The sequence below is a fragment of the Falco naumanni genome, chromosome 5 (genome assembly GCF_017639655.2).
Source record: "Falco naumanni isolate bFalNau1 chromosome 5, bFalNau1.pat, whole genome shotgun sequence".
NCBI classification, from domain to species: Eukaryota; Metazoa; Chordata; class Aves; order Falconiformes; family Falconidae; genus Falco; species Falco naumanni.
In genome coordinates this window covers 24,034,174-24,059,553 of record NC_054058.1, presented here as the reverse complement: position 1 = coordinate 24,059,553, position 25,380 = coordinate 24,034,174, and the positions used below count along the sequence as shown (strand labels likewise).

Genomic DNA, 25,380 nt, shown 5'->3' with positions numbered 1-25,380 from the left:
CTGGTTTCCATCCAGAGGTGTGCCAACGCCCATTCAACTTACATTTATGCATATGCTTATATGATCCAAGGATGTATGTACTACGTGGCCCTGCAAGGAGCAGAGTTTTGTTAAATTTCATGTTACTGGAGTGGGACATAGAGGATCCCAGTAGCACTACACGTTACGTTGGTGTGATGGGACTGACCAGCTGGTGCTTGGTCTTGCCTACTGCCATGAAAAACACACAGCTTCACTTTGCAGCCACGATTTTGCCTGCCCCTTCCCTTCCTTGTTGGACAAGCAGACTACGGAAAAGGACTGGTGACAAGAACCAGCACGTGCCTATGGGGATGTCTCTAGATGCAAGCGTTTACCCAAGGATGTGCACGTGAGGGCTTGTGGCAGCGCTGCTGCCCAGTTGCGCAGGCAGCAGACGGTTTGCATGGGCAGAGCAGGATGAGGGCAGGCACGTGTTTCGGCTGTGTGCAGGGCTTAGGGCGTGAGTGTGCGTGCGTGTGTGCATGCACAGGCAGCTCAGACGCGTCTCTGTGCTCACGAGGCTGCATGTGCCTGTGACTGTGGGTTTGCACACTGGCACGTGCACGTCTACGGCACCCCTGGGTGCGCACGGAGAGTGGCAGGGGGTGCGTGTCCAGGCGCACGCGTGCTGGTGTCACTGCAAGGTGCCGTACATGTCTGGGCATCTCACCAGCCTACGCCTCCCCCCGAGTCTGATGCCTCGCAGGCATTGCCTGCCCTCTGCCAGCACAGAGGCTGCAGCCACCCAGAGCCAGGCTGACCTGCCTGTGCTGCTGTGCTCCACTGCCTGCTGGCAGGCTGTGCTGCTGCTGGGGACGGGGCGGCCGTACAGCCCTGGCAAGGAACCTGCAGGCTGGCCTGGGGCCACTGGGCACGGGGAAGGCCAGGGATGTTGGGCTTGGCGTGGCTGCACTGGTGGCGAGGCTGCAACACTGCAGCCAGTATGTGGCTCTGTGCACTCTTGATCCTGCTAAGCACTTCTCAGCCCAAGGAGAGGGCTTCTGGATTAGAAATACGGGTTTGTGAGGATGTGCCCGCTGCACCGACCAGTCTGGCTGCACTGGAGGACCATCCTGTCTCCTTGGTTTTTCACCACCTAGGCTGGCTGCCTTCTAGCCTCGGGATTTCTGTATTCACATTTTAGAGGTGTTGAATGTCACACACTGCAGCTCAACCATTTCATTAGTATTCCTGGCCAACGACTGTTTTGGAAGCTCTGACAAGCTGATTTTAACCCATGCACAAATTCAGTAACCAGGATAAAAGTGCTCCGTGCACCGACCTGCAAGCCAACTTTTTGGCCAGGATGGAGCATGCAGCCTACCCTGGCTCCTCTGGGAACCACCTGGACTTGTGAAACATGACCAGGAGAGCCTGTACACCTGGGCCTGCCATTGGCTAACGCGCCACAGAGCATGTGTCTGTCCCAAACACCTGCATGAAAGATGCACAAAAGATACGCCTGGAATCCAGAGGCTGCAGCTACACCTGCAACTAGGAAGCAGCTGAGCAGGATGGTGCAGCTGCTGCTGCCTCCAGCAAGGAGGGGTCAGCTCCAGGCTGCGCTGGTGGCAGCAATCTGTGCAGCAACAGCTCAACACACCAACAGGGCAGTCTGGGGGACTCTGGATTGGCCCAGAGCCTATTGCACCTACACACCTTGTTCCTAAATCTGCAATCTCTTCTAAAACATTTGGCAAGGCCTGGTTTTCCTCAAGTCATGTGGATTAGCGCAGGCTGTTTTCCTAACCTTTAAGTCTTTCCTGCAGTTGATCCAAGACTGAAGTCAGACTAGGTAGGATTGGTTTTGGTGGTGTTTTGTTTTTTTTTTTTTTTTTAAGAGGGGTTCCAGTCAGATCTGTTTGGACACCTCATGTTAGGAAAAGCTGGACCAGTGGAAATTCATCCTTCTGTCAGCTTTCCGCACGTGATTGCTGATGGTGCTACGCAACTGCTAAAAACTGCCTGTTTTCACAACGACTTTTCTGTTATTTTGGACTGTTCTTTCTCTTAAAATGAAAATGGAAAATAAAAAAGTGGACCTGTGTTTTCATTTTTTTTTCAGTTTAACACTTCTTTTTTTCCCCCTTCCCTACTTTTTTTTTTTTCTGTAGAAAAACAGAAAAGAGGGAAAATAAAAAAAAGGAAAAGGAAATCCAAAAGCATTGCGAAAAAAAAATTCTAAGCAGAAAACTTTTGCCAGAAATGTGAAAAAACAGAAAAAGCTCCTTTCTGAAATCTGTGGAATGGAATTATCTCTATCTCTATCTCTATCTCTATCTCTATCTCTATCTCTATCTCTATCTCATCTTTATCTATTTCTATAAATAAATATATAAAAAAAATGCTCTTTCCCTTGTTCTACAGCCACCTCTGCTTATTAACAGATGGTTTTAATTTTTTTTTCTCTTTTATTGAGAAGTGATAGCTTGGTCACTTCACCTCCTCATTGCCCAGCGTGGCTGTTTAGCTCTGCTCTCTGTCCACAGCTGTGGATGCGGCAGTGGCCACACCATGAGCACAGTGGCAGGGGACTCGTCTCAGGTGCTGTCGTCACCGGTGGGCTCTGTGACAAGGCTTGCATGCCATCAGGACGTGGGGAGCCCCCCAAATGAAAGGGAAGCTGCAATTCTTACTTTTGGCAATCTCCACAGTCAATCAGCCCATTGGTCTCCTTGATGGCCGGCTCATACACGAAAACGGGGTACTCGGTGTCACAGGGCTGCAAGGTGTCGTGCTTCTTGTGCCTGTGAGCTGCGATGGTAAGGAGAGAAGGTGAGGAATGAAGGGCAGAGGGTCTTACCGGTGTGGTCTGCACAGATGGAAGCATTTAAGACTGGTGATGTAGGTTACAGAAGGAGCCCTGCATGTGTGTGTGTCCCCCAACAGTGGCCAAGAGCAGGTGCCTGCCAGGGAAGAAAGGGAAGGAGATGCTGCAGAAAGCAGCCAGACAGCAATTCCTGCTCCCACTAGGTGGTGTGGGAAAACCAACATATGTGAGAAATGAAATGCGCCCAGTATTCCCACTCACCTTCCCCAAGCACGCCTGGATCCTGCCCTGCCGAAGCCACAGCCGTGGGGCCACAGCAGCCACAGCACCCCAGGGACCCCCATGGCCAGTTAGGCAGGGACATTTGGGCACCGGTACCCCTGAGTTCAAAGGACAGGGGGTGTCTACCAAAGCAGCAGCCTTAATAAAGTCCCTCCTACCTAACCCAGCCCTGGTTTGTGCACTTTTTTAAATATTCAAAGCTGTGACTGAGCTGGTCCTTCATGCTGAGGGATCTGCCCCTGCGGGGATCCTGTGTGTCCATGGTGGGGTTCTCCATCAACCGCTGATCCTTCCTGAGCCCTCTGACGTTTCAGAGTGAGCCCACAGCAGGCAATTTGAGGGGCTGAGTATGTGTCACATCAAAAGAAAACACCACCAGCTAACAGCTCTGGCCTGAGACCACAGGGAAGCAGACAACGGCTCTGGAGGACCAGCAGAGACCCAACTAACACAGAGCGCTGGCTCCTGGAGGGAGCCATCCCCTGCAGAGACAGGGAGCAGCTGCTCCATCACTCATCAGTTGCACTCTGTGGGAGTCCCAAACTGATTTGAGGATGAGGGGGAGCTGAACCACTTTGCTGAGCCTCCCTTCAGAAGCAAGGGCATCCTTTCTAGGAGTTCAGCAAAGTCCGTCTTGCCTGAAACTACTGCCTTGGGCCCTTCTGCAATTATTTTCTGTAGCTGGAGGTAGCAAAGCCAGCTCCTGCCTCTGTAGGACACAGGAGAATGTCGCTGCTGGAAATGTGAAGCTTTGTTGCTAGGGCAGAGGTGGTTGCGGCTCAGCTAACAACAAATATAAGAAATGGCTTTTACATCAGCTTTGGGTCTGAGCACAACAGACTCACTCTGCAGCCCTGCACCCGCACAGCAGGCAGCCCTACCAGGGGAGCGGGCAGGGAGAGAGTCCTTCTGATGCGGAGGATGACCCTTGCAGCAGTGGTGCTGAAGATTTATAGAAAAATGCAGCAACATGAGTTTTAATCAGTGAACGTATGGTAAGAAGGCACCAAGAGGGCATCCATGATTCTGATGGGTAATTTGTATCACTGGAAAACCCTCACCGAAAGGCATGGTATCCTCTCCCCCGACACGGCCTGAGCACACAGAAAGAGGCAGGCACCACCCTGCGGAGCCTGCCATGCAAACGATGCAGATTACACGAGAGAGGAAAGCTGGATGATCTTCTCTGATTTTTCTCTCCACTATGGCAATCGAGTGACACAAGACATCCATTAAGAGCCAGGAACTGGAGCCCAAGCTTCCCTCTAATGCCTTCCTCAGGTGAATATGATGGGTACTCAAACACTTCCCTGCGGTACAGAGTGCTTGGTAAGTTGCACCTTGTGCTTTTCTTCTGAACGTTCAAAAAATGTCATTCGCAAAGCAGCCTCCTACTTCAGTCCTTCCGGACTGTGGGACCCACCTTTTGGTATAACGGTTAGGTGCATTTTGCACAGATCCAAAGCACGCAGGGCTTGATTTCAGCATGATGCTTTGTTCTGTATTCACCCTGGATTCACACTAAATGAATCAGCTAAAGTCATGCTTTCAGGGTCTGGCAGAAACCCTGCTGCCAACCCGGAGGTGCCTGGCTGTGCTCTGCCACCATTCGCCATCCCTCTGTGCAAACCCGACACTGCAGAAGTATGGAAAAGCCTCTCCCATTTTTACTAATGGAGAACAGCCTGGGTTAGTACCTGTCACAGGGATGAACAGTCCTGAGGATATTCTGGACGAGCAGTAGAAGGCCCTGTTACCGAGGTGAATTTCAAAGGCTTAGACATTTCTGATAAAACACACAGAATGTTTTTTATGCTGTAAAGAGAGAAGCTGCAAATGCTTTCCAGCTCAGACTGGCTACTAACTGTATTCTGGCCACCAAAGTCCCTGATGGGCTAAAGGAATGTGAGGAAGAGAGCGGGAACCCTTTCCCTCAGCCTTCATTCACTGTACTAGTGGCTGGGAAAACAGCTCCAAACTCTGAAACAGGTGGCTAGACTGTCATAGTCTGGGCCATGGACAGACCTTCTTAGGGACATGCTTGTGGCAAGACCATGCATTGGTCCCTCAGACACAAACCATCAGAGTCCCATTGGATCCCCCCTGGATTCACAGCACTGAGTGACCAGAGCTGTCACCACAGCTCAGCTGTTGGTGATGGACTGTGCTGGTTCTTGCTCAGAAGAATAGCTGTGATGACCACAAAGGCGACTTGATATAGTTGGGACACGTCTGCTTGCAAGAATTTAGCGTATTCCCCATGTCAGGAGTGGCAAAGGGTCCTGACATAGCAGAGACTTTATCCAGGTCCTCATTTTCCCCCTGTTCCTGGTAAAAAATTACGATCTTCACTAGCTCCAGCTTCCTGGTATAGTGTCATCAAAACAGACAGAGTAAAAGCAATATAAAAACCAGTGGTGTGAAAGACGGGGTACAGAGAGGGGGTGAATGAAACCATTGGCTAGGAAAATACGGGATGGAAGGAGATCTGAGGCCTCCCAGCCCCAGCCAGTGTTGAATCAGGGCTGTCATGCTGGACGTGGAGGGCTTGGAGAACTGAGCCTCAAGGGGAAAGTCAGCTAAAGAGATGGCATGATCCACACCTGGGACAAGCCTGACCTGCACGCAGGGGCCAGAGCTGTACCTTGGCTCCCAACACGGGACCAGAGAGGCAACGCCTGAGCCGCAGCGGCACTCGGAGGAGCAGCCGGTGCATCTGGAGGTGAGCAGTGGGAGGCACACCAGGTTTAGTCCCTTCAGGGGCACTTTTGCCACTGGCAATACGGGCTCAGTCACTCACAGAAGCCACGTTTCTGTCTGGGTCTCGCATGACCGCCTGCGACTTGACTTGCCCTGGGTTAACTTTATCACGTGCACCAAGCTGTATTTTTAAACTCTGCTAAATTGGCACAAGTCCCCTGCACAGACCATCTTAAATCAGTTTTTGGCACAGGCTAAATGAAAAGAAGCCACTTTAAAATCTCCTAACTTCTGCACAGAGACAAGACCTATGACAGGGATTATGCTTAGGCCTACTGCCACTTAATTTGCTCGGAAGCAACGCAGCTGCAGCAGTATTGAGAAGTTCAGAGAAGCCCAGCAGCATGTACATCATCAGCAAAACGCTTGGGCTGAGCCTTTGCATGCACATGCTGGACATCAGAACATTATCAGCACTCTGAGTCTGGTGGTCAGGGATTAGTAAACAGCCAGAGGAGCTGATAACAAATTGCAAACTTTATAGCAAAGAGTGAGTTAATTCCAGGCTGTTGTTGCTACCATCTGCACTTCCAGAAAGACTTTGTCAGACATTTGGCAACAAATCCTCCTGAGTAGCAAAGGCAGCCGCCGCACCTTGTTATAAACTATACCACCCAGATTGTGAATTCTTTCTCACCAGCATAAATCATGCACCCAAGTCAGCGGATTTACTCTGGGACATGAGACAAAATCTGCTGCTTAGTTACAAATACAAACCACAGAATTTAATCAATTATCTTGTAAAATATCCTCTGTGTATACTACCATGCAGTGAAAAAGAAACTTCCGTGAGCTACGGAATTCTAGAAATAGTCCTTTCTAGGCTGCATGCCTTGGCTGGAGGTATTTTTGGCTTAATGAAAAGCTTTCAAACCTGTGGTGATGTCCATAAAAGCAGAAGCCCTTACAAACAGAAAGGAATGAGATGCTGAGAGCAGTAAAAAATCTGGGGAAGCAAACATGTCTTCCCATCGCTTCTGAAAACAGATTTGCATGATGCGTGCAGCCTGCATATATCATGCCCATATTCCAACAGCATGACTCGCCCTCCCAGAAAGCAAGAGAACTTGGGAAGCAGAAATAGGCTCAGCGCTGCAGAGCCAGAGGTGCACGAGTCAGGCAAGGGTGAGCATTAGCTCCCCGACCATTAATTCCTCTGCGTATATCCCTGAATAAATGTGTGCTCAGTTTCCCTCTCGCAAAATGTCTCCTCCTCTTCATATTTTTTGCATACACCAGCCTTGGCACGCAGTCAAGAAAATGTTAACATCTCTGGCAAAAATCTACAGCCCTTTCTCAACAACACGTGCAATCCATTTCTTCCAGCCCCAACAGTATTCTTCCACTCCGCTCCACCCCCCTACCCCCCACACCCCGCCACCATGGACACTAATTTTTTTCATCTGTAGACACCCTCTCTTTCTCTTCCTCTTCTTCATACAGTAAGACACATTCCAAATGTCTCTGTTTCTCTATCTCCGTCTCACACATACGTCTTGCTGGGCAGAGAGCAAATCGGCGAATACAGGCTAGATATGGAAGCAGGGAGATAGAGACACAGCCACAGTCTGGACTCTGTCTTGGAGGGATTTCTAACTTGCCTGTAGGAGCGGATTTATGAGCTAGAGCATACACTTATCAGCTGAACTGCTTGAAAGCAGTTCTGCATTATCCTGGGGCTGGGCTGGGATTCATCAGAGGGAGCTGAGCTGTGTAGTGTGGAAAAGAAGACTTAAGTTGCCTCTTAATAACTGAAGGCTATGAGACCTGTATAGTTTTTCCTGCAAGAAAGCACGGGTTGGTCTTTGGTTTTGGCATAACAACAGGAAAGAATGGGACAGCTGGGAAGCAAAGTGAAGGACATGCCATGGTACATGGGCTATGGGCCCACCTACACCGTAGTAACGAGGGATGGTGGTGTTTGTGCCCACAGGTCTTGAAGCGGCTGGTGTGCCCCTTCTTTTATTGACATCTCGGTGACAGACCTTCAATCACCAGCTCAGCCAGCTAAACAAGCAAGCGTATCACTTGCTGCTTTGCAGTGCAGCAAAATAGAGCCAGGCACTGCCTTGTCCCTGCCACACCTTTCTGCAAGCTCCCCATTGTCCAAAAGGTGGAAAAAAGTCTTTCCTAGTCTGCGATTTCTAGCTAAATCCTCCTCTTTTTGCTGTTAAGTGGTTCTACTTACAGTGATGGAAGACAGCCTTGGCTGGAGAAGTCGCACGACACACAGAGACACACAATGAAGATGGAACCACGTGAGAGTTGCACATGACGGCAGCGCAATGAAGAGATGAATTTTCATACAGCAGTCACGGGGGTGATGTGGGAGAGAGATGAAGAAAGCACAAAAGGAAATGGTGATGAGCAGGGCCGCAGTGAGAACCCCCCTCCTTTTTCCTCACATCTCCTCAAGTGAAGGCTAAATCAAGCTGCGGTCCCCCAGGAAGAGCCACGCTGCCTCCTGCACTGCCACAAGCACTGCCCTTGCTCATCTGACTCTTCCTCACCAATTTCTGCCTGGGGCACTCCCGTTATCCTGATGCGTGTTAAGCAGCAGCCAGGGCTGTGTAGAAGAAGATAGCTGCAACTTCTACTGCCATCTCTGGCAATCTTCTTTGGAGGCGGTGAGTGGGACCTAAACAGTATCCAGACATCGGGCTGGTTCTCTGACTAGAAGGAACTCTTGCTTTCTAAAAGTGACTGTTTCCCCATTACACCGGGGGAGTTCAATGCAGAAGACTCAGCGCTGCAGCCAGCAGGGAAGGTACCACTGTCACCACTAAAAGCACCATTAGTGCTGAATAATTAGTCAGGATGGAATAACGGCACCTACATGGCTGTGCAGAGCACTCCTCACTTTTCCCTTTGGGTCAGCTCAGGGCCATGAACATCCCCCCTGCCAGCAGGGGCAGGGATGGGACTGCAGAGACTCCCGGGATGTTTCCAGCAGGCAGCACTGCAGCTGCAGGGCAGGTCACTGGATTTCAACCCAGACACCGCTCTGCTGCACTCAGCTGCTGTGCAATGCCATGTGCTATCATCTTCTCTCCTCTAGAGAGGGTCCACTGGCCAAGCGTAGACCCTCAATGTGTTATGGAACCTTACAGGTTTCTGGCTAGCTTCCTGGGACCCCTGCTAGGCTCCGGAGAGCCTGCTGCTCCAGCCCTGCTCAGTCCTGTCCTGTAGGCCACCTTCAGGGAAGACTGGAAGTCATTCCAACTGAAGGGCTTTGCAGTTGATGCTCTTTCATCCCACTGCATGTAGGTTGGGGGTCCTTGGGTAGAAGAGCCTCCCCCACCCCAGCAGTTACCCTGAGGAAAGCAAGCAGTGTGCTCCAAGCTGCACACTCCTCACCTTGACCGCTCTAGTGCTGTGGCAGCCTGAAATGGGGGTGGAAATGGGGGGAGATGGGGTGGTGGTGGGACCTGGAAGCTGGCTTCCAGTGTTTGTGGAGGGAGAGGTGGCAGGGCAGACAGCAAACTCCTTGAACGAGGCCAGGCTCCCCCATACAGCTTCTTCTGCCACCAGTGGCTGTAACACGCACATGCTATGGGGCGGCTGGACTCTTGTGTACTCACCATCTGCCAAGTTGTCTGAGTGCCAGAAGCTACTCATGTTAAACTCCAAAAGGAAGCTGTCAAAAGAGCAAGAACAGAGGATGCTTTTTCAGCAGCCTGGAAGGATGCAGGTGTCAGGGAGATGGCCCCGTCGCCCAGCGAGTATCAGTTCTAAAATGTTTACTAGAAATTTGCTGGCAGTGGAAGTCTGAGGTTTCTTTTTTTTTTTTTTTTTAATTTTATTTTTTCCTCTCCACATGATAGAGCGTAGCTCTGTATCATGGGATCTGTACTGTGCAATATCTGAATGGGCTTTTTCCTGAAGTACGTACTGTGCGGGGGCCTTGCCAGTGAAGGAAGGAATGAGCACAGCAGCCCCTGAGGCTGGGAGGGGATTCAGTCACTGCGAGACCCACCTGAGGAGCAGGCACGGATGGCCATCAGGGAGCCCATACCCTGGCTACTCGGAGGTACCTGCACACCACATTGAATTATTCTGTACCAATACGCTCAAGCTCTAGGAGCTGGATCTTTTCTGCACCTTCCCTTTTGCACACCCAGCCAGCTGACCAGCGGAACTTTCATCCTGATTTGAGCTTGACCTCCGATTCCCCCCCACAGTTCGAGGTGAGCCCGAATCCAGGCTTGATTCAAGGCCTCCCCTCTCTCCTGCCTTGCCTGCCACTCAGCTCTGAGCTCCCTGGCTTCCTTCCTTCAACCTTCACCCCCTGCGAAACGACGGCGTGCGTTTGCTCATCACGGGCAAAGGAGACAGGCAAGAGGACTCGGCATCAAGGATCTGCATGAGGTCCCAGGAGACCCAAGTCCTATTTTTGACTCTGTCACTTTGTACTGAGTGACTTCAGGTAAATCCCAGACCCACTCCAGGCCTCTGCCTCTCAAAATGGGAATAGTAATAGCTTTCTGTCTCCCAGGAGCAAGGTGCTGAGCTGAATGTCAGAAGGCTGAGAGCAATGCCCTCTGCGGGGGGCTCCGCCTGCAGCATTCTCAGCTCTCGCCCCCATTGGTCTGAGCCTCCCAAACACCCCCATCTTTTGGTACTCACATGAGGAAATCACTTATCAGCCATTTCACTGCAGCTAGAAAGGCATAAATTGGCTGGAGAACAAAAGAAGAAATGAGAAATACCATAAGGATCTGGTCAGAGGGTTTATAATTGTTATGCAGGACCCCACGTTTCAGACCAATTCCCTCTACTGATCAGAGTGCTTGAAGACAGACTGGAAATTCAAGGTCTGGGCATCACTGGAAAATGTTCAAAATACATCAAAAGCCAGCAGAGCTGCCTTGCTACTAATAATATCTTCTCACCCCCTCCCCGTCAGGGTCAGGGAGTTTATCACAAATGTATGAAGGACTTTGAAGATGTAATTGCTTGATGATTTCTCTCCAGTATGGATGACCTTGAGAGCTCAGAGCAGGAGAGAAGCACAGCTAAATGGGACACCACCAGTTTAGGATGCTTTTATGTTCTGATAGCAAGTGGTGTTTCTGGGACAAGTGACAGCATTGCCCAGGATTTAGTATTATCTGCCATTGATTGATTATGCTTAACTGGGCTTTCATCCAGCTTTTCCTCAAGATGGCATTACTTCTATGATCTTCCTGCTTTTCAGCTACAAATTGGAAATCCAGCATTGTCCCAGGGACAATCCATCTGCAGAGGATCCTGCTGCTTCTTTTCTTCATGGCAACTGTGTCTAATTTTCATCTTTCCCTCTCATAATCATGCCTGTATCCTCAAACCCAAAACAGATGCAGCAGTCACAGGGCACAAGACAATGTTCCGTAACTTACTTATATTCACCTAAAATGTCAGCAAAGAGTGAAATGTATACATTGTTGGGAATCGGACCGATTTTTATGTATGTATATGAAAAATGGACTTTTCTTGATTTCTTCCTTTTCAAGGGTTTTGCTAAGATGGGAAAAAGAGAGAGGGAGGCTGAATTCTCATCCTTTTATTCTCTTCCCAATTCACCTCATTTTTGGCAGCTCATATTTTGTGACATTTCTTTCGGTAATCAGAATTGGAGGATATGATCGAGCAAATATTTTCACTATAATCACAATATTTTATCTATCCAGCTTAAGTATAGCCATTGCAAAGTTTAATTTTTTAATTGTTTAAATGATAACATGTTGTTAAAAAGTAGCATTTTGTTGAAAATTATTTTACTAGAAAAAAATGACAATGTCACACTGTAAGAAGTACTGCCATACCACATTTTAAAGTATCAAAAACCTGATCATAACAGTTTAGGGTTGCTTCAACTAGTTTGAAGTGGCCTGCATGTTGAGTAATTACTTCTGTCTGTTCAAGGCCAGGTTAGGAAGGTAGAGTGGGATTAGGTTATTAGCTTGTATCAGCCTAAAGAGAGGTTGCATTTGGGTACTGCAAAAAGTTTCACTCTGATAGTTTGTTCCCTGGGCTATCAGCATTTCTCTGCAGCTTTTACCCCTCTCTCTCTCTTGCTGCAAGCCCACTCATGCTTCCCTGAAAGGCTGACAGTTTTCTCCCAGTTGCTCTGTTCCCTGACAGTGCAACTCTCCCTTTTGAGCTGCTGAGTAAAACCGTGCCCTGTAAAAGCATTCCTGTTCATTTCAGCTGCTTGCTGGTTCCTTGGTTTTTAGAAGAAGCCTGGCAAAGTCTAGTACCTGTTCTCTCCCCGGTCCTTCTGATTTTCAGTGGGATCCTATACGCCAATGGAGAGCCAAATTGGAAACCACTGTCAGTGGCCATCACTGCCTCAGAAATCTGCCTTAGGTGAGTTTGGGCATTCCCATTACTTGAAAGCAAACATCTACTAAACTCTTTTGGGGAACGTGCTACATCCGTGTGTTGGAGATGGCCTAGGAGAAAGCCTCTGCGGCCAAGCCCAGAGAGGGCTGCATGCTGACAGATACGTACGCTGAGCAGAGGCCGGGCTCCGCTGTGGTGGTGGTAGGGTACTTTGCACATTGCTTGATAATCATACATGGTCACCCTGCAATCAAAACAAAACAAGTGAGCAGCCAAAAGCAAGCAATGCAACTGCCTATGGGACGCACACGTCAGCTTTTTCTAAAACATTTCCTGTACGGAAGAACTAAAGCAGTGGCCTGCTTACACGTGCCTTTGCTGTTTGGCCCTTCCTGGATCTTGCAAAGCGGGAAATACAGGCTCTGGATTAATGTCACTGGGTCAGTACAGGAGGAAATTTGTCCCTAATTCCAGACAGTGAGTAAAGCAGGCTGTGAAGGAGGAGAATTATAATTCTAACTACCTCAGGTTCCCTTAGTTCCTGTTTTCAAGCCACTGAAACTCTGAACTCTCTTTGACATGGGCGGGGGGAGTGGAGTGAGGCGAACAGAGATATATTTAGTAGTGAGAGAAATGTGCTCAGCCAGCTGCAGCGCTACATCTGGGGGGCTCTCAGACAACTGCTCATAGAAGAGCTTTCCAAGTGGCAGAAGGAACTGAAGCACTTTATAGACAAAATGCCAAGAAATGTTTCCCATAGCATCTTGCCCTGGAAAAGACAGAGCAGCAGCTGTTTTCCAGCCACATGGAGATCAGAGTTACTGTCCTTCTTGGTGCTTTGCAGCAGGTGGAAGGGCAGGAGATGAGGAGAAACAGGGTGTGTGGTGATGATGGCTGAGCAAGTCAGGGGAGAGGGCAGGTAGCTAAAGGAGCTCTTGTATCAAGAGAGCCACATGCATCAGCATGTGCATATTCCTCTGCTCAAGTGCTGCTTATGGGGACCAATAAGCTCTGACCCACACACCAGCTGAAGAAAGAGAAGTACAGCACAGAGGTCCCCCGCTTACCGCCTGAACATGCCCATGTTTAGCAGCTGGGTCATTACTGAGCCTTCCACTGCACCCAAAAATTTTCCAGTCTGCAAGCATAAGAAAGGAAAAAAACAGAATAAACTGACAACAGTAAAATTTCCAAATTCTCAATGGCTCCAGCCAATCCAGTCTGTCCGGCGGCCTACTACACATAATGAGGGTTTTATAAGGAGGTAGCACCGAGCTTTGTCCTTTGGCTGGCTGCAAAGCCTGAGGGAGGACTTCCCCCATCGCCAGCTGGGCATCCTGCACCATTCCTATAGCACCTGGAAATTATTTAGCCCACGCAAGTCCCTACAGCTTGTGACAGAAAAAGGCAGAGACCCTCAAGCTGCAGAGACCAGGCATGTTGATTCACTGGAAGCCTGGGCTCTCCTGTGGGGTTTTGTGAATCCACGTTCTCTGGATGTGAATGCCTGAATCTCTTCCGCTTAAGCCTCTCTGCTCGCCCACAGCTTCAGGGGCTTCGGACACCCCTGCTCTCCTGCTGCCCCAGGCAGACTGGCTCACCACGCATAAGTGCACTGTACAGAGTTATTTAGGTAGCAAATGCAATTGTACAACTCACTGCTGCGCAAGTCCGAAGCAGACAGTAACCCAAACAACGTGATACAAACAAATTCCTCCCTTAGCTTACACACTACACACTGGCACAGCGAGAACTGTAGCACAGGCTCCACCCTAGCAAAAGCTGCATTTGGGGGAGCAACAGCCCCCAAATGATGCTTGCGTGCCTGAACTGAAAGTCCAGCTTGTGGCCCTCTTGTCCCATTCACGTTTCAGAGTCAATAACCCCAGTTACAGTCCCTGCTGCTTTAAAGACTTCAAACAAACAACAGTTCTGGCTTTCCTGATTAATAAACCATGACAAATCTATTGCAAAAATGCTTCGGATCTGCCAAGTCCACTGCTTTGTTTGCAAGCAAGTAAGTAAAATACTCATAAATAAAAGTGCAGATATGAGCTGTCCTCTGTCTGTTTTCCTGGCTCGTGGGTCTTGACACGGTAAATACCTCCCATATGTTATGGAAGTGTTTGTATATTGCAGTTTGAGGGGACATTTTACTTTTCCACTGATAGGCCAGCAGTCATTTAGCACGTATTAGAAGATGACAGATGACTTCATTTATCTGAGTGGGGCACTTCCACTAAAAAACCCAACCCTCAGTCAGATTTACCTAAGATCATACGGTAATCATCTAACAGTAGTGTTACGTGGTTGTGAGCCTCTTCTCAACAGGCTTTAGAAGGTGTTTCACCGTATAAATTGATACACAACATCAACTCCCCCTCGAGCATTTAGGCTGTAATCGTCTCAGACATAGTCAAATGTGTCTGAGCAAGCGCTAACTTTTTTCACCTCCCTCGCTCTTTCAATCTGATTAGGGTGGTGAGGAGGCCAGCTGCTTCCATTTAATACCCGTCTGCAGCCCCAGCGGGAGCCAGAGCAGTGGGATTTAACGCGGTGCAAGCTGCAGACCGTATGGTGAGGGGGCCACTGCAGGACTGCAAATGGGGCCCGCCCTGTCCAGGGACGCTGATGTCTGACCAAATTTCTCCAGGTAGAATGTTGTTCCTATAGGTAAAAGTATGAGGAGCTATAAGTGTAATTGAGAGTAAGGACTAGGGAATGTGTTCAGAAAAGCACCAGCAAACTGGCCTTTAACATCAAATCAGGCATTCAAAACTCAGCGCTGCCTTAGGTAGCAACACAGGAAAGCATCACCTGGCAGAAACCAACGTGGTCATATAATGAAGCAACATTTTGCAGAGCAGCAGCTCTTGTTACAACCCGCTTTCTCCAGTGATTGGCCGCTGCTGTCCTAGACATCCCTCTGCTGTGTATCTCCAAATTCCCAGCTCTGGGCAGGTTTCCACAGGCCCTCGCGATTTCAGCGGTTCACAGCCCAAAGCACGGCCTCTGACATCCTCCTGACACATGCTGTATCACATCCCCCTGCAGCTGAGAGCATACAAGTACACATGCAGGCTGTGCACAGGAAAGAGATGCATCCTGGAGCACACATGTGACTCAAAATGTACATCACTGCTCACATGTACATGTCTATGCTTTGCTGGCTTGTTGAGCAGTTTGCACTTTTGGTACACACAAAAGCAGTAGCCAAACAGGCTCCGCCAAATGGGCCAGGCTTTGGGTGAGGGGCCAGCCTCCTTGCTGCATGGCTCAAACAAAGCCAGCCCTTGCTTCTCCACAAGCTCTGCCCAGCCCTGGTGGGATCTTGGCCTTTTAGCTGCCACTTTGCACCCTGTCCCTGGAGCCCTACCTGGGCAGAGCACGCAGGCATACCCTGCAAGATGTCTTAGGGAGAAGGCAGCAGTCCTAGAAAAAGAGGTTTAATGAGCCAGGGGACACCTGGATGCAGAAAGCTGAGGGAACTCAAGACACTGATCTGCAGCTGCGCCTCTGGCTGGCAGTGAAAGGCGGCTAAAAACTCAGGGGTGGTTATAGGACCACGGCTGCAAACATCAGCAGAAACCTAGCACAGAGCAGCCCTCGCTGCAGCCCAGCCAGAGCCTGCTATTTACTTTCCCTTCCTCCCCTGCCCTGGATCACCTGGTCCTGCCCTCACTCAGTCCCTTCTCCTGGCTCTGGCTATTAAGTCTTTGCTCCCTCCACGATGAATCTAGATGGGGAGATTAGCTCGAATTAAGAGATTACCCATTCTTCCCCAGGTAATCCTGCAGGGAGCTTCTAACTCGTCACTCATGAAAATCCTGAGTCCCTCTTTCTTCCCGGTGGCTTCTGGCTGCCAGTAAGCTTCCTGCTGCCTTCACACAGAGGTTATTGTAGCCAATCCCCCATACTGATCCCTCATCCCAAGGGCAGAGGAGATCAGAGCCTGAGCCAGGCTGTCCTTAGCCCATTCCTTCATGAAGTCGCTTTGCTTTCCAGCATGGTCACCCAGGGAAGGTGGTGCGGGCGGCAGGCAGCCCCGGGCAGGCAGTGCGGCTGGGTGAAGCACCGCAGCTCCAAGGGAGTCAGATGGAGCAAAACACCTGAGCCCCCAGAGCCGGTCTCCAGCACCAGCTGCTCGCCCCGGGGGCTATGGGGACACAGGCATTTTGGCAGCTCTCCATTATTCTTAGTTTGCGCTTTGCCCCAGGAGGCAGGTGGTTTGGACATGAAAGCTCCTCAGTTGCCTTCCTCAGGGAAGCAGGGATGCACGTGGGGCCCTGCTTGTGCTGAAGCTGCCACTGCCCATGTGGCTCAGCACAGCATCCTGGCTCCTTTGGCATCTGATAAACTCACTCCCATCCCGGCTGGTGGGGCAGAACAGGAATTGTGTGGGCAGGCTGCCCTTCTCCCTGCTGCTGGGCTGAAATGCTGGCCCAGGCAGCTGACCCACTGGCATGGGGCAGGGAGGGAGGGCAGTGAACTAGCTGACTTCTCTAGAAAGGCAAAATACCCCCCAAAATCCAGCGACAGGACTTTTTTTGGCATTATGCTAAAGGATGCACTGAGGGAAGAGCGTGCAGGGGGGCAGGGAAGGCCACTTAGCAGCAAGTGTTCCCACGCAGCAACATCCAGGTGGCAAGGCTGTGAAACTCAGGGTATTGATTTAATGCTGCTGCTGTCTTGAATTCCCTGTAGGGTTTAACGCTGTGGACACTCATGGTGCCACCAGGAAATAAAAGCAGTAACTGGAACAACATAAAGAAATCAGAAGAAAAGTAGTGGTGAACTCAGAGGTCAGGGAGGTAACAGCTGGAAGAGACCACAGCTGTGGTGCCAGCCAAAATGCTTGCTCTTGGAGGCATGTGGGTAATGTTTATAATTCACCTAAATCTACTGTAATGTTATTTTTCTGCTAGTCAGATCTTTCAGAGATGAGATTTTGGAAAAAAAAAATTTCTTTAAGATGCAGGAAGAATACAGAGACAGAACCCAGGAGGGTGGTGCTGGGACAAACAGCAGACATTAGCTGAATGGATACATGCCACAGGACTCAGCACAGCACCTCTGAAAATGCATGGGAGTCAGAGGGGGAAACAGCAACTCCTGACTACCAGCCCATCACAAACATACAGTAGGACCTGGCCTCCCAGAGTAGGCAGCCAATACAAATTTACAGCATTCTCCTCCCTTATTTTTCAAATTTTCTTTGCTTTTGTTTTTTTGGCACACCGCATCATTGAAGGGGCACTTTTACTGGAATGTTCAGTGTGCCAGGTAGGTCACACTGTTTTCCCGACAGAAAAGAGGTTGGTTATTCCTTCCACTATGCTCCCCTTGATATCCGTCTGTATCACCCCCTGGTGCCACTGTGTTGCTGATTCATTTTGCCTTGTGAGTCTCAACAGTTCTCATCCTGGCCTCTCTGAATCCACTGTGTAGTGCCTGCAGAATTCACGATCTCACCTTTTTCTTTTGCCAGCCTGTTCTGAATATGCTAACCAACACAAGCCCAGATGGGAAACCATGGGACTCATATAGATGATGTTTTCTGTTTAAATACCAGTCTAAAAATTCCTCTTCTTTCTTTTCTGTCCCAGCTACTTTGAGGTCTTTGCTGCTACTTCACGTTTCACTCTTAAACCAGAACTTCTTTAGCAGCTTCTTGTAAGGGACTCTGTTCAAGGCTCCTAGAAAATCTGAAATGCAGTAGGTAATCCATTCTCCCTTATCTCCTGATTTACTCACACTGTCAAAGAACTATAGCTGATAAGATAGGTTTTCTTTCTTTATAGAAGCTGTGCTTCTTGTCCCAACCACATCCATTGGGTGTTCTGTTACTTTATATTTAATTTCCTTTTCATCCTGTTTGTCACATCTTGAAAAAAGTAATTTCTGGAATTGGATCTACTGACTTCTGGAAATACACACACAGTATTTTTTAACTCCAGTACTACGGCAATTTCAATGAAAATCCACACTTCCGTCAGTAACAAAACCACTTCATTTCCCATTTCTTCTATAAGGCCACTGTTGCTATTGACTTATTGCTTTGTAGTTTATGAGACTGTTCCAACACACTACTTTCTGACATCCAAATCTATGGTCTTTTATTATTTTGAAACAAATAGCTTTGTGGTGAATTTACTGGAGAGCAGAAATGTATAGCTAAACCATGCAGCATTGCCTTTATCCAGGCTGCATGAAATGTCACAACACAAACTGTACTCCTTCATCTCTCTAGAAACGGTCAGTGAGGCACTGGTAGCAGGAGGAAAGGAAGCAACTTCTGTTGCTTATTTTTTATTACTATTCTGAGTCTTTTTCCTTACTCCTTTCACCTCTGCGAGTCCAGTAAATCCTCCAGTTTAGGTGTGCTTCTATTTCCAATTTGCTTAAATGATTTTGTCTTCCTTTTTGCTTTTGGTATTTTTCTTTTACCATCCCCTCAGTTTTCTTTCCTGAAAAGCACCTGCTTCGACTTCAGAGGCACTCAAAAATGCTGCTCCTCTCCCTTCCCCTCCCACGTCAGGGCATGCCTGTCTTCTGGGACTGTCTCTGATCATCTTTCAGTAGCATCTGTGTCGAGGGAAAGGAGTCTAATTTCCTCACTTCTAATAAAAAGATATTTTGACTAGTTTCTTCCTTATCACTGCAAACTCCTTCCTCACCTAGAATGTGCTGTCACTCTGCCTGGAGGCTTCCTCCTTGCTGCACAGCTGAATTAAATGACACCATGGCCACCCTTTTTACACAACTGAATTTCATTTGTTTCGAACAGCTCTGGTGGGTTATTTAGGAACAAGCCAAGCACACTCTCCTTCTTCTCTTATGCTCGCTTACCTCTGCAAGTCTTTTGGAAACAAGTATAAAGCCATTGTTATCAATGAGGAAGCAATTCAGAATCTGCAGAAATGAAAGAGAAGCAACATTAAAGACAGCTTTTTTCATGGTTTTCTGGTATGTACCGCTGTGTGCAGGATGGAGTGGTGTGGGCTTGTGCTTGTGGCAACAGCCTCAGTATTTCCATGCCTAGCCCCACGGCCCAGCTACTACTGGTTTTACACAATTTACTTTTCCTTCTCTGCCTCCATTTTGAGGTATTTAGCTCATGAGCTGTCTGTGACAAAGACTGTCTCCTGCCAGGGCTGTGTGCAGGCCTAGCAGGCTGTCAGCCATGCTTAAGAAGACAAGGCATCCTGCAGGAAGCAACAGTGTATTTGGAGAGCACTTCTCTTTAAGTAAACAGTATCTACTGCTTTCCATCTTCAGATTTCAGAGATATAACCACCCATGAAGTAACCCTCTCCTCACTGCTGAGTGTCAGTGCTGGTCTTATTTTTATCTTGCAGAGCAGGAAATGGAGGTACAGGTTAGGTCTCACAGGGAAAATCTAGGATGAAGAGCAATTCCTATGTGAATACAGAACAAAAACTCTGCTGATCCTGCTCTGAAGGGCAGAGGACCTCCTGTCCCAAATATGCCTGAGACCAAGGCTGAAGCAGTGGTGTAAATGCAAAGAGGTATGTGTGTCATGCTGGCAGCCACTCTCTCTGGAAGACCTGAGATGACAGGAAGATAGCCTTAGAGGAGACTGACTCTCCCAAGTCACTGGTGGGTATCCCCATGCCCCTGCCCAGGCTCAGCTGATGTCTCACAGCTGAGAGGAAGACCTAAACTGGAGGTTTGTCTCAGCAGCACAAGGACCTGCCCCAGCTGTGCAACCTTTTGTGAGGAGACGATAGGCAATACCTTTTTTTTGAGCAGGGGGAGACAGAGACCTCCACAGAGCAGGCAGGCAATCACACCCATCACAGATACAGGGAAGAAATCTGGGCAACTTACATCATCCTGACAGCTTAGTGGGCAGGCACCATCGAAGGCACTACACTGGAGAGGAAAAAACCGAGAATTAACCACAGCATGATTTCATCTTACAGTCTCCCCCTTGGGATTGCTGAGCTAAAGGTCTTTATACCAGCATCCCATAAAGCTCTGCAATTTAGCTGGCATTTCCACCAAGACGAGCTCTACAGCATGAACACGTACCACCCCCGACCTTGGCCGCTCAGTGGCTCTGCGTGGTCCCCACCTCTCTGAGCAACATCTCCTCTGGCAAGGGCTCTGATCCTGCACCTGCCTCCCTGACATGCTTCCAGCAGTACCTGTGCACTCTGAGCAGAGGTGGCACTTGTAAAGAAAGGGGCAGCATCAAGCTCTGGCTGCGAAAGCAAAGGTTACTGTGTACCAGTGAGAAACCAGCATGCATTTCAGTGTCTGCTAGTATCTGGACTAAAACACATGGCATGGTATTTTAGATCAGGATTCTTCTCAGGCAGGGATTTTTTTGTTGTTGTTGCTGTTGGTTTCTTTATTCTCCAGACAGCTAATGATAAAATAGGATGTGAATGGTGCTCATGTAGCCCAAGGCACCATCCATTTGTTTCATTTAGGATTTCTGTGTACCGGACTTGACATGTGTTTCACAACAGTGAACTGGATGGGGACACGAGGGGTTAAGTGGTGAGTAACAAAGCCCTTCAGGTTGTTCTGAGTGTGCCGTGGCTGCATGTGTCTGTCTCTTTGTGTTATTTTTTAATGCTATTTTCTGTAGCAGCAGAGGGAAGAAATCTGACATGGTGTTGCCATTTCTGTACACGGGGTCCCCTTCCTGCCAGAGGTTTGCTGGGGTCAGGGAAGGACACTGATGTGTCACGTAGCCTGTCTGCTCTCGGCTAGCTGCCCTTTATTTCTGCAAAACCCTTATGCATAAACCTCTGCCCCCTTTCTGGATGATTCTCAGCAACAAGAGATGAATTTGCCATTTCAAATCACAAGACCGTTACTTTCAGTTAGAATTTGTTTCTCCTCTTGAGTTCTGCAGAACAAACCCAATAGCTTCAGGTTTCTGTCCCTCAACTTCAGAGGAGGCTCAGAGATGCCTGGGTTTGTTTCAAGCCCCATGGTTTGCAATATTGCATGCTCATGCTCTGACTCCAACAGGCTTTTTGAGGCTTTAGGGATGACAGTTTAAAAACATCCCTTTACCCACAGCTGCAAGCATTGTCTCACCACAAACCAGCATTGGGTTGTTTTGTCTCTGTGGACATATGCATAGAGGTGGCCCTGTGCTTCATCCCTGGTGGGTTCCTTCCTTTGGTCAGCAGAGAAATGTAGCCACGATGAACCATTATTACGGCCTTAGGGGATAGCAAATACAGCACCCAGAGATTGGAAATCAGAACAGAAACCCAGGTGAACCAAAGTGGTTTCCCACAAGAAAGGCCCGTGTCTCATGGTATCTTCCTCAGCAGTGTGAAGGCCGAGACTTGCTGCCACTGCTCTTCCAGACCTGGAGATGCTCCAGCGGTGCCCGGTGCTGGGGTGGCCATGCAGCAGCAGCACTGTGGTGAGGAGCCCAGTCTGAGAGCACCAGCAGCTTGCAGGGAGCCCCTGGCAGGGGCAAAGCTGAACCTGAGCTCCCTGGTTGCTCTGAGACCACAGCTACTGCGCTATAGGCACAGCTCCCCCCTCAGAGAGCAGCCTACCTCACAGCATCCTCCTGCTGTCGGTCAGGTCTCTGAAACGCTGCAACCCAGAGCGCTTTCAGCTTTGCCAAAGACACTTAATTACTGTGAAGACAAACACAGCCTACAACAGGCTTGGACTGTCTCCAGTGACTACAGACAAGGGACAGTGCCTATAATATGCTGGCACACAAGTGACACAATTACGAAGCTGAGCTGTGGCAAGGCATGCCAGGATGCCTCCCCATCCTCAGCTTTTGTCTACTTACATCAGTGTCATTGGGCTGGGAGATGGGAGGCACAGTATGGACATCCAGAGTGGCACAGCATGTGGTAAAGCAGGAGAGAGAGAGAAAACAAAAATCTGTTAGTCATTCGTGTCAAATGGTGGTCATATCCTGGGAAACTGTACGCAGGCTTTTTTCATACCAGCACCTCCAGGGCTGTGGCTTGCAGGCACCTGGCACACAGGCCTCCTTTCAGCTTCTTTAATGAGGCTTCCCAGTTTCACTTAACACACATGCTCAGGCTTAGTTTCTGTGAGAACTGCCCGAGTATGGCCCTCAGGAGATTTTTTTTCAAAATGAAGCGTGCTCTGCTGATGCTTCAAGATGTGCTCACGTGCTTTGCAGAAGTCTTTTTAGCTCAGGTTAGGTTTATGTGATCTCCCACCTGCGAGGATGCTCTTGCCACCGCAGCCAATTTTGGGATTTTCTGTTCCCTGTGTGCGCTTGCCTCCTGCCCTCCTATCTTCTCTGTCATCCCAGTCTGATGACAGTTCCCCCTCCTGACAGCAGAGAGCTGCTTCTGCTGTGTGCTGCTTCGGTCCTGTCAGTCTCACCTCCCCTGAAAGCAAAGCCTGGGGGGAAAGCCCCTGGGTGGTAAGGGAAAGGTGTTTCACTTTTCCTGCCTCCCAGGCTGGGGGGGGGGGGGCTGTTTTAATTATTCCATTTCTCTCAGTCCAGCAAGAGTGTCCAAAATTAGGACAATGCTGAAAGCTTATCCCTGGAGCAAATGATTTTTGTTTTGGCAAGCTGATAGTGTTTTGTTACCATCATCACAATGCTAAGAGAGGACAGTAGACTTTTTTTCCATGTGCCCAAAATTGCAGATTTCCATGAGGCTTCTGAAAGGCTGAATGAGCACAAACATATTTCCACAATTAGATGTGTCATATGCAGTAGAGTTAATGCCAGGCCAGGATGCTGACACTGTCAACACGGCATTTGTAGAACAGACTCAGGGCTCACATGGCATTAGTGCCGTCAAAGGATTACAGAAATGTGTGACTTCAAACTAATCTACTTCACAGACCTTTTAATATGAATTTCACAAAAGCCTTCCTCAAAATGCCATGGGATGTGATGAAATATAGCATCGACCTAGCTGACAAAGAGCATTAAATTGTCTCTCTGAACAATTGCTGATGCACCTACCTGTTGCATGGCCATCCAAAACTTGCGTTGGAGCAACTCCAGCTTAATTTGCACACCCACAGCTATGGGAAACAAAAAGGGGGAGGGGGGGGAGATGAAAAGAGGAATGTGCAAGAGAGAGAAAGACAAACACAAGTTAGGAAAGGAGGAGTAAATATTCGCCTGAAGTGATGGAATGGAAATCACAATTGCAACCTGCTTCCAAGTGTGAACGATAAGCATAGGGGGATCAAAGCTGAGTCAGACTGCCAAGTGAGAGTCAGAGGTTTAACAAGGTAGAGGAAAAGAGGACACTGACTGCAATGAGGTACTGACACCTCCTTCCCATTAAATACGATGGAGCTACAAACAAATTAACAAACCAAACAAACAGACAACCTCCCCTAGAATACCACAAAAAAAACCCCTCAGGAGATCGAGCATGTGAGCTTTCATCTTTGTCTTTTGTGGATTTGCCTGGCCAGGGAGGATGTTTCTGATCACCCCAGCCTCAACTCCTGCACCACACACCATCAATCAGAAATAAAGTAGGCCAGTGCAAGGAAGGGATTTATTCGAAAACCTACTTGTCTCGAGGGGAGACAACAGTGATTTAGATTGCTCCTAAGCCACCACAAAAGCACAAAATATCAATGCACTTGATGGAAAAGTGACGATTAGAAGTAGCGCTTCGTTACCTAGTCCTAGCCTAGTGCACGCTGGGCTAAGCAAATGTGCATGTGTGTGTGTGTTTCTTAATGAAGTGCGTCCTAATTTCTTGGCTTAATTTCTCTTCTATTCCCAGCATCATGTTCCTGAAGTAAGGCATAGCTCCACAGGAGAAGAAATAGTGCAGGGTCTCCCCGACAGAATAACCTGGCTGTCCCTGGGTAGGTTGCCTACAAGCACACATAATAACCAGTGCGGTCGTGCGCAGCCTGGCACAGTGATAGGGAACAACAGGGCTGTATGTCAACTAGTTGAATCCAAGAGCTCTGCAGGAATTACAGCCTCAAGCAGGACCTTGAAATACAATATAAAGTGCAAGTGAGAGAGAAAAAGTATAGAGAGGAAGTACAGAGAGGGAGAGTTTGAGCCTTTTTTCATAACCACCAGTATCAGGTGGATGAAGTGTTGCTGTTCCTACAGATTTCCTCTGAATTAGCAGGAGCTTCAAAGGGGGGAACAGATCCTTTAAATCTGAATCATGCCATGTGGGTGCTTTTAAGTTAACAGTATGATCTGATGCTCTAATTCAGATGGGTATGAATTAAAACCGGAGTATGTAATGGCATATTTTCTTGCAGCATGTACAGAGACCCTGGCGTCTGGCATCAGCTCTGCCTTTTACACCAGTGTCTGTGTCACATTCCCAGTGCTAGTGTGTCTTACAAAATCCCATTCACAGGCACACTTCTTACCCGTCTTTCCCTGCTGTAGATTGAATCTCACTGCCTGTACTTGAGGGAAAGGAATGATTTTGCAGAGCTGCCTTGCCCTAAGCCTCGAAGAACACAAACCAGACCAGACAAAGAGTGCAAACAAAGGAGGAAGGACAGGGCTGAGTCCAGCCCGGGTGAAGATTCATAAGCTTCAGTGGGGCTATCGCAGGCATGTTTTGGCTCGGTGCCCCTGCTGACAAATCGTCAGTCCATGACAGAAGGCAAACAGTGCTGTTGCTGCTGAGTCCAATGAAGCCCACGCATCTGATTCGGTATGTAGCTTTAAATAAATTCATCATTATCCTTTGAAACCATCTCAAGAAAGAGTTATTTCCCTTATCACGGCAGATCACATCAATGGGACTGAGCATTACCAAGGACATAGTTTTTATGAGACTTGAAGAGGAGTTGATACCTACATAACTAACCTTGCAATGCAGAGACTTACTCCATGGCTCATGTTTGTGCCAGTGGGAACATCTAGCTTCAAATTGTTCTTTGAAAGGAGCTTAGCCCCTGGTTGTGAATCCTTGCCTCTGCCCGGGAGGCATGAGTAGCATGTACTGAACTTGGACAGAATTGCCTGCAACATGAAGAAGGAGAGTACCTGGGGGCTTGCACCGGTGGCCAGTGGCAGGGACAGAAAGCAGTCTCCCATTCTCTTTTTTCCTCTCTCCACCCTGCTCACAGCCATGTCTAGCCCGTCTGTGCCATCCATCAGCAAGCTTCTTCCTTTGGATCAATCTTTGCACCCCTAACTTCTCTGCAGGGCTTGTGCTTACTCACCTTCTCTGCACTAGCCCTTTCTTTCCTTCCCAGTGGTCCAACACACA

The 25,380-nt window shown here is 48.7% G+C and overlaps 1 protein-coding gene and 1 pseudogene across 4 annotated transcripts in view; one reads left to right on the top strand and one right to left on the bottom strand.

The window, feature by feature from the left end:
* CACNA2D4 (calcium voltage-gated channel auxiliary subunit alpha2delta 4) overlaps window positions 1-25,380 on the bottom strand; it is a 140,424-nt gene that overhangs the window by 11,457 nt on the left and 103,587 nt on the right. For 3 of the 4 annotated variants that reach the window (XM_040596512.1, XM_040596515.1, XM_040596513.1), the window contains 10 exons: window positions 23,127-23,188; window positions 21,960-21,974; window positions 20,009-20,053; window positions 19,007-19,069; window positions 13,225-13,295; window positions 12,326-12,401; window positions 10,460-10,512; window positions 9,415-9,470; window positions 8,022-8,042; window positions 2,658-2,775 (listed from right to left, as the gene is read on the bottom strand). In XM_040596512.1, coding sequence (XP_040452446.1) covers window positions 2,658-2,775; window positions 8,022-8,042; window positions 9,415-9,470; window positions 10,460-10,512; window positions 12,326-12,401; window positions 13,225-13,295; window positions 19,007-19,069; window positions 20,009-20,053; window positions 21,960-21,974; window positions 23,127-23,188 — 580 coding nt within the window. The remainder of the gene's footprint in view (window positions 1-2,657; window positions 2,776-8,021; window positions 8,043-9,414; window positions 9,471-10,459; window positions 10,513-12,325; window positions 12,402-13,224; window positions 13,296-19,006; window positions 19,070-20,008; window positions 20,054-21,959; window positions 21,975-23,126; window positions 23,189-25,380) is intronic. The other variant, XM_040596514.1, reaches the window with a different exon arrangement.
* LOC121089346 lies at window positions 2,770-8,007 on the top strand (annotated as a pseudogene).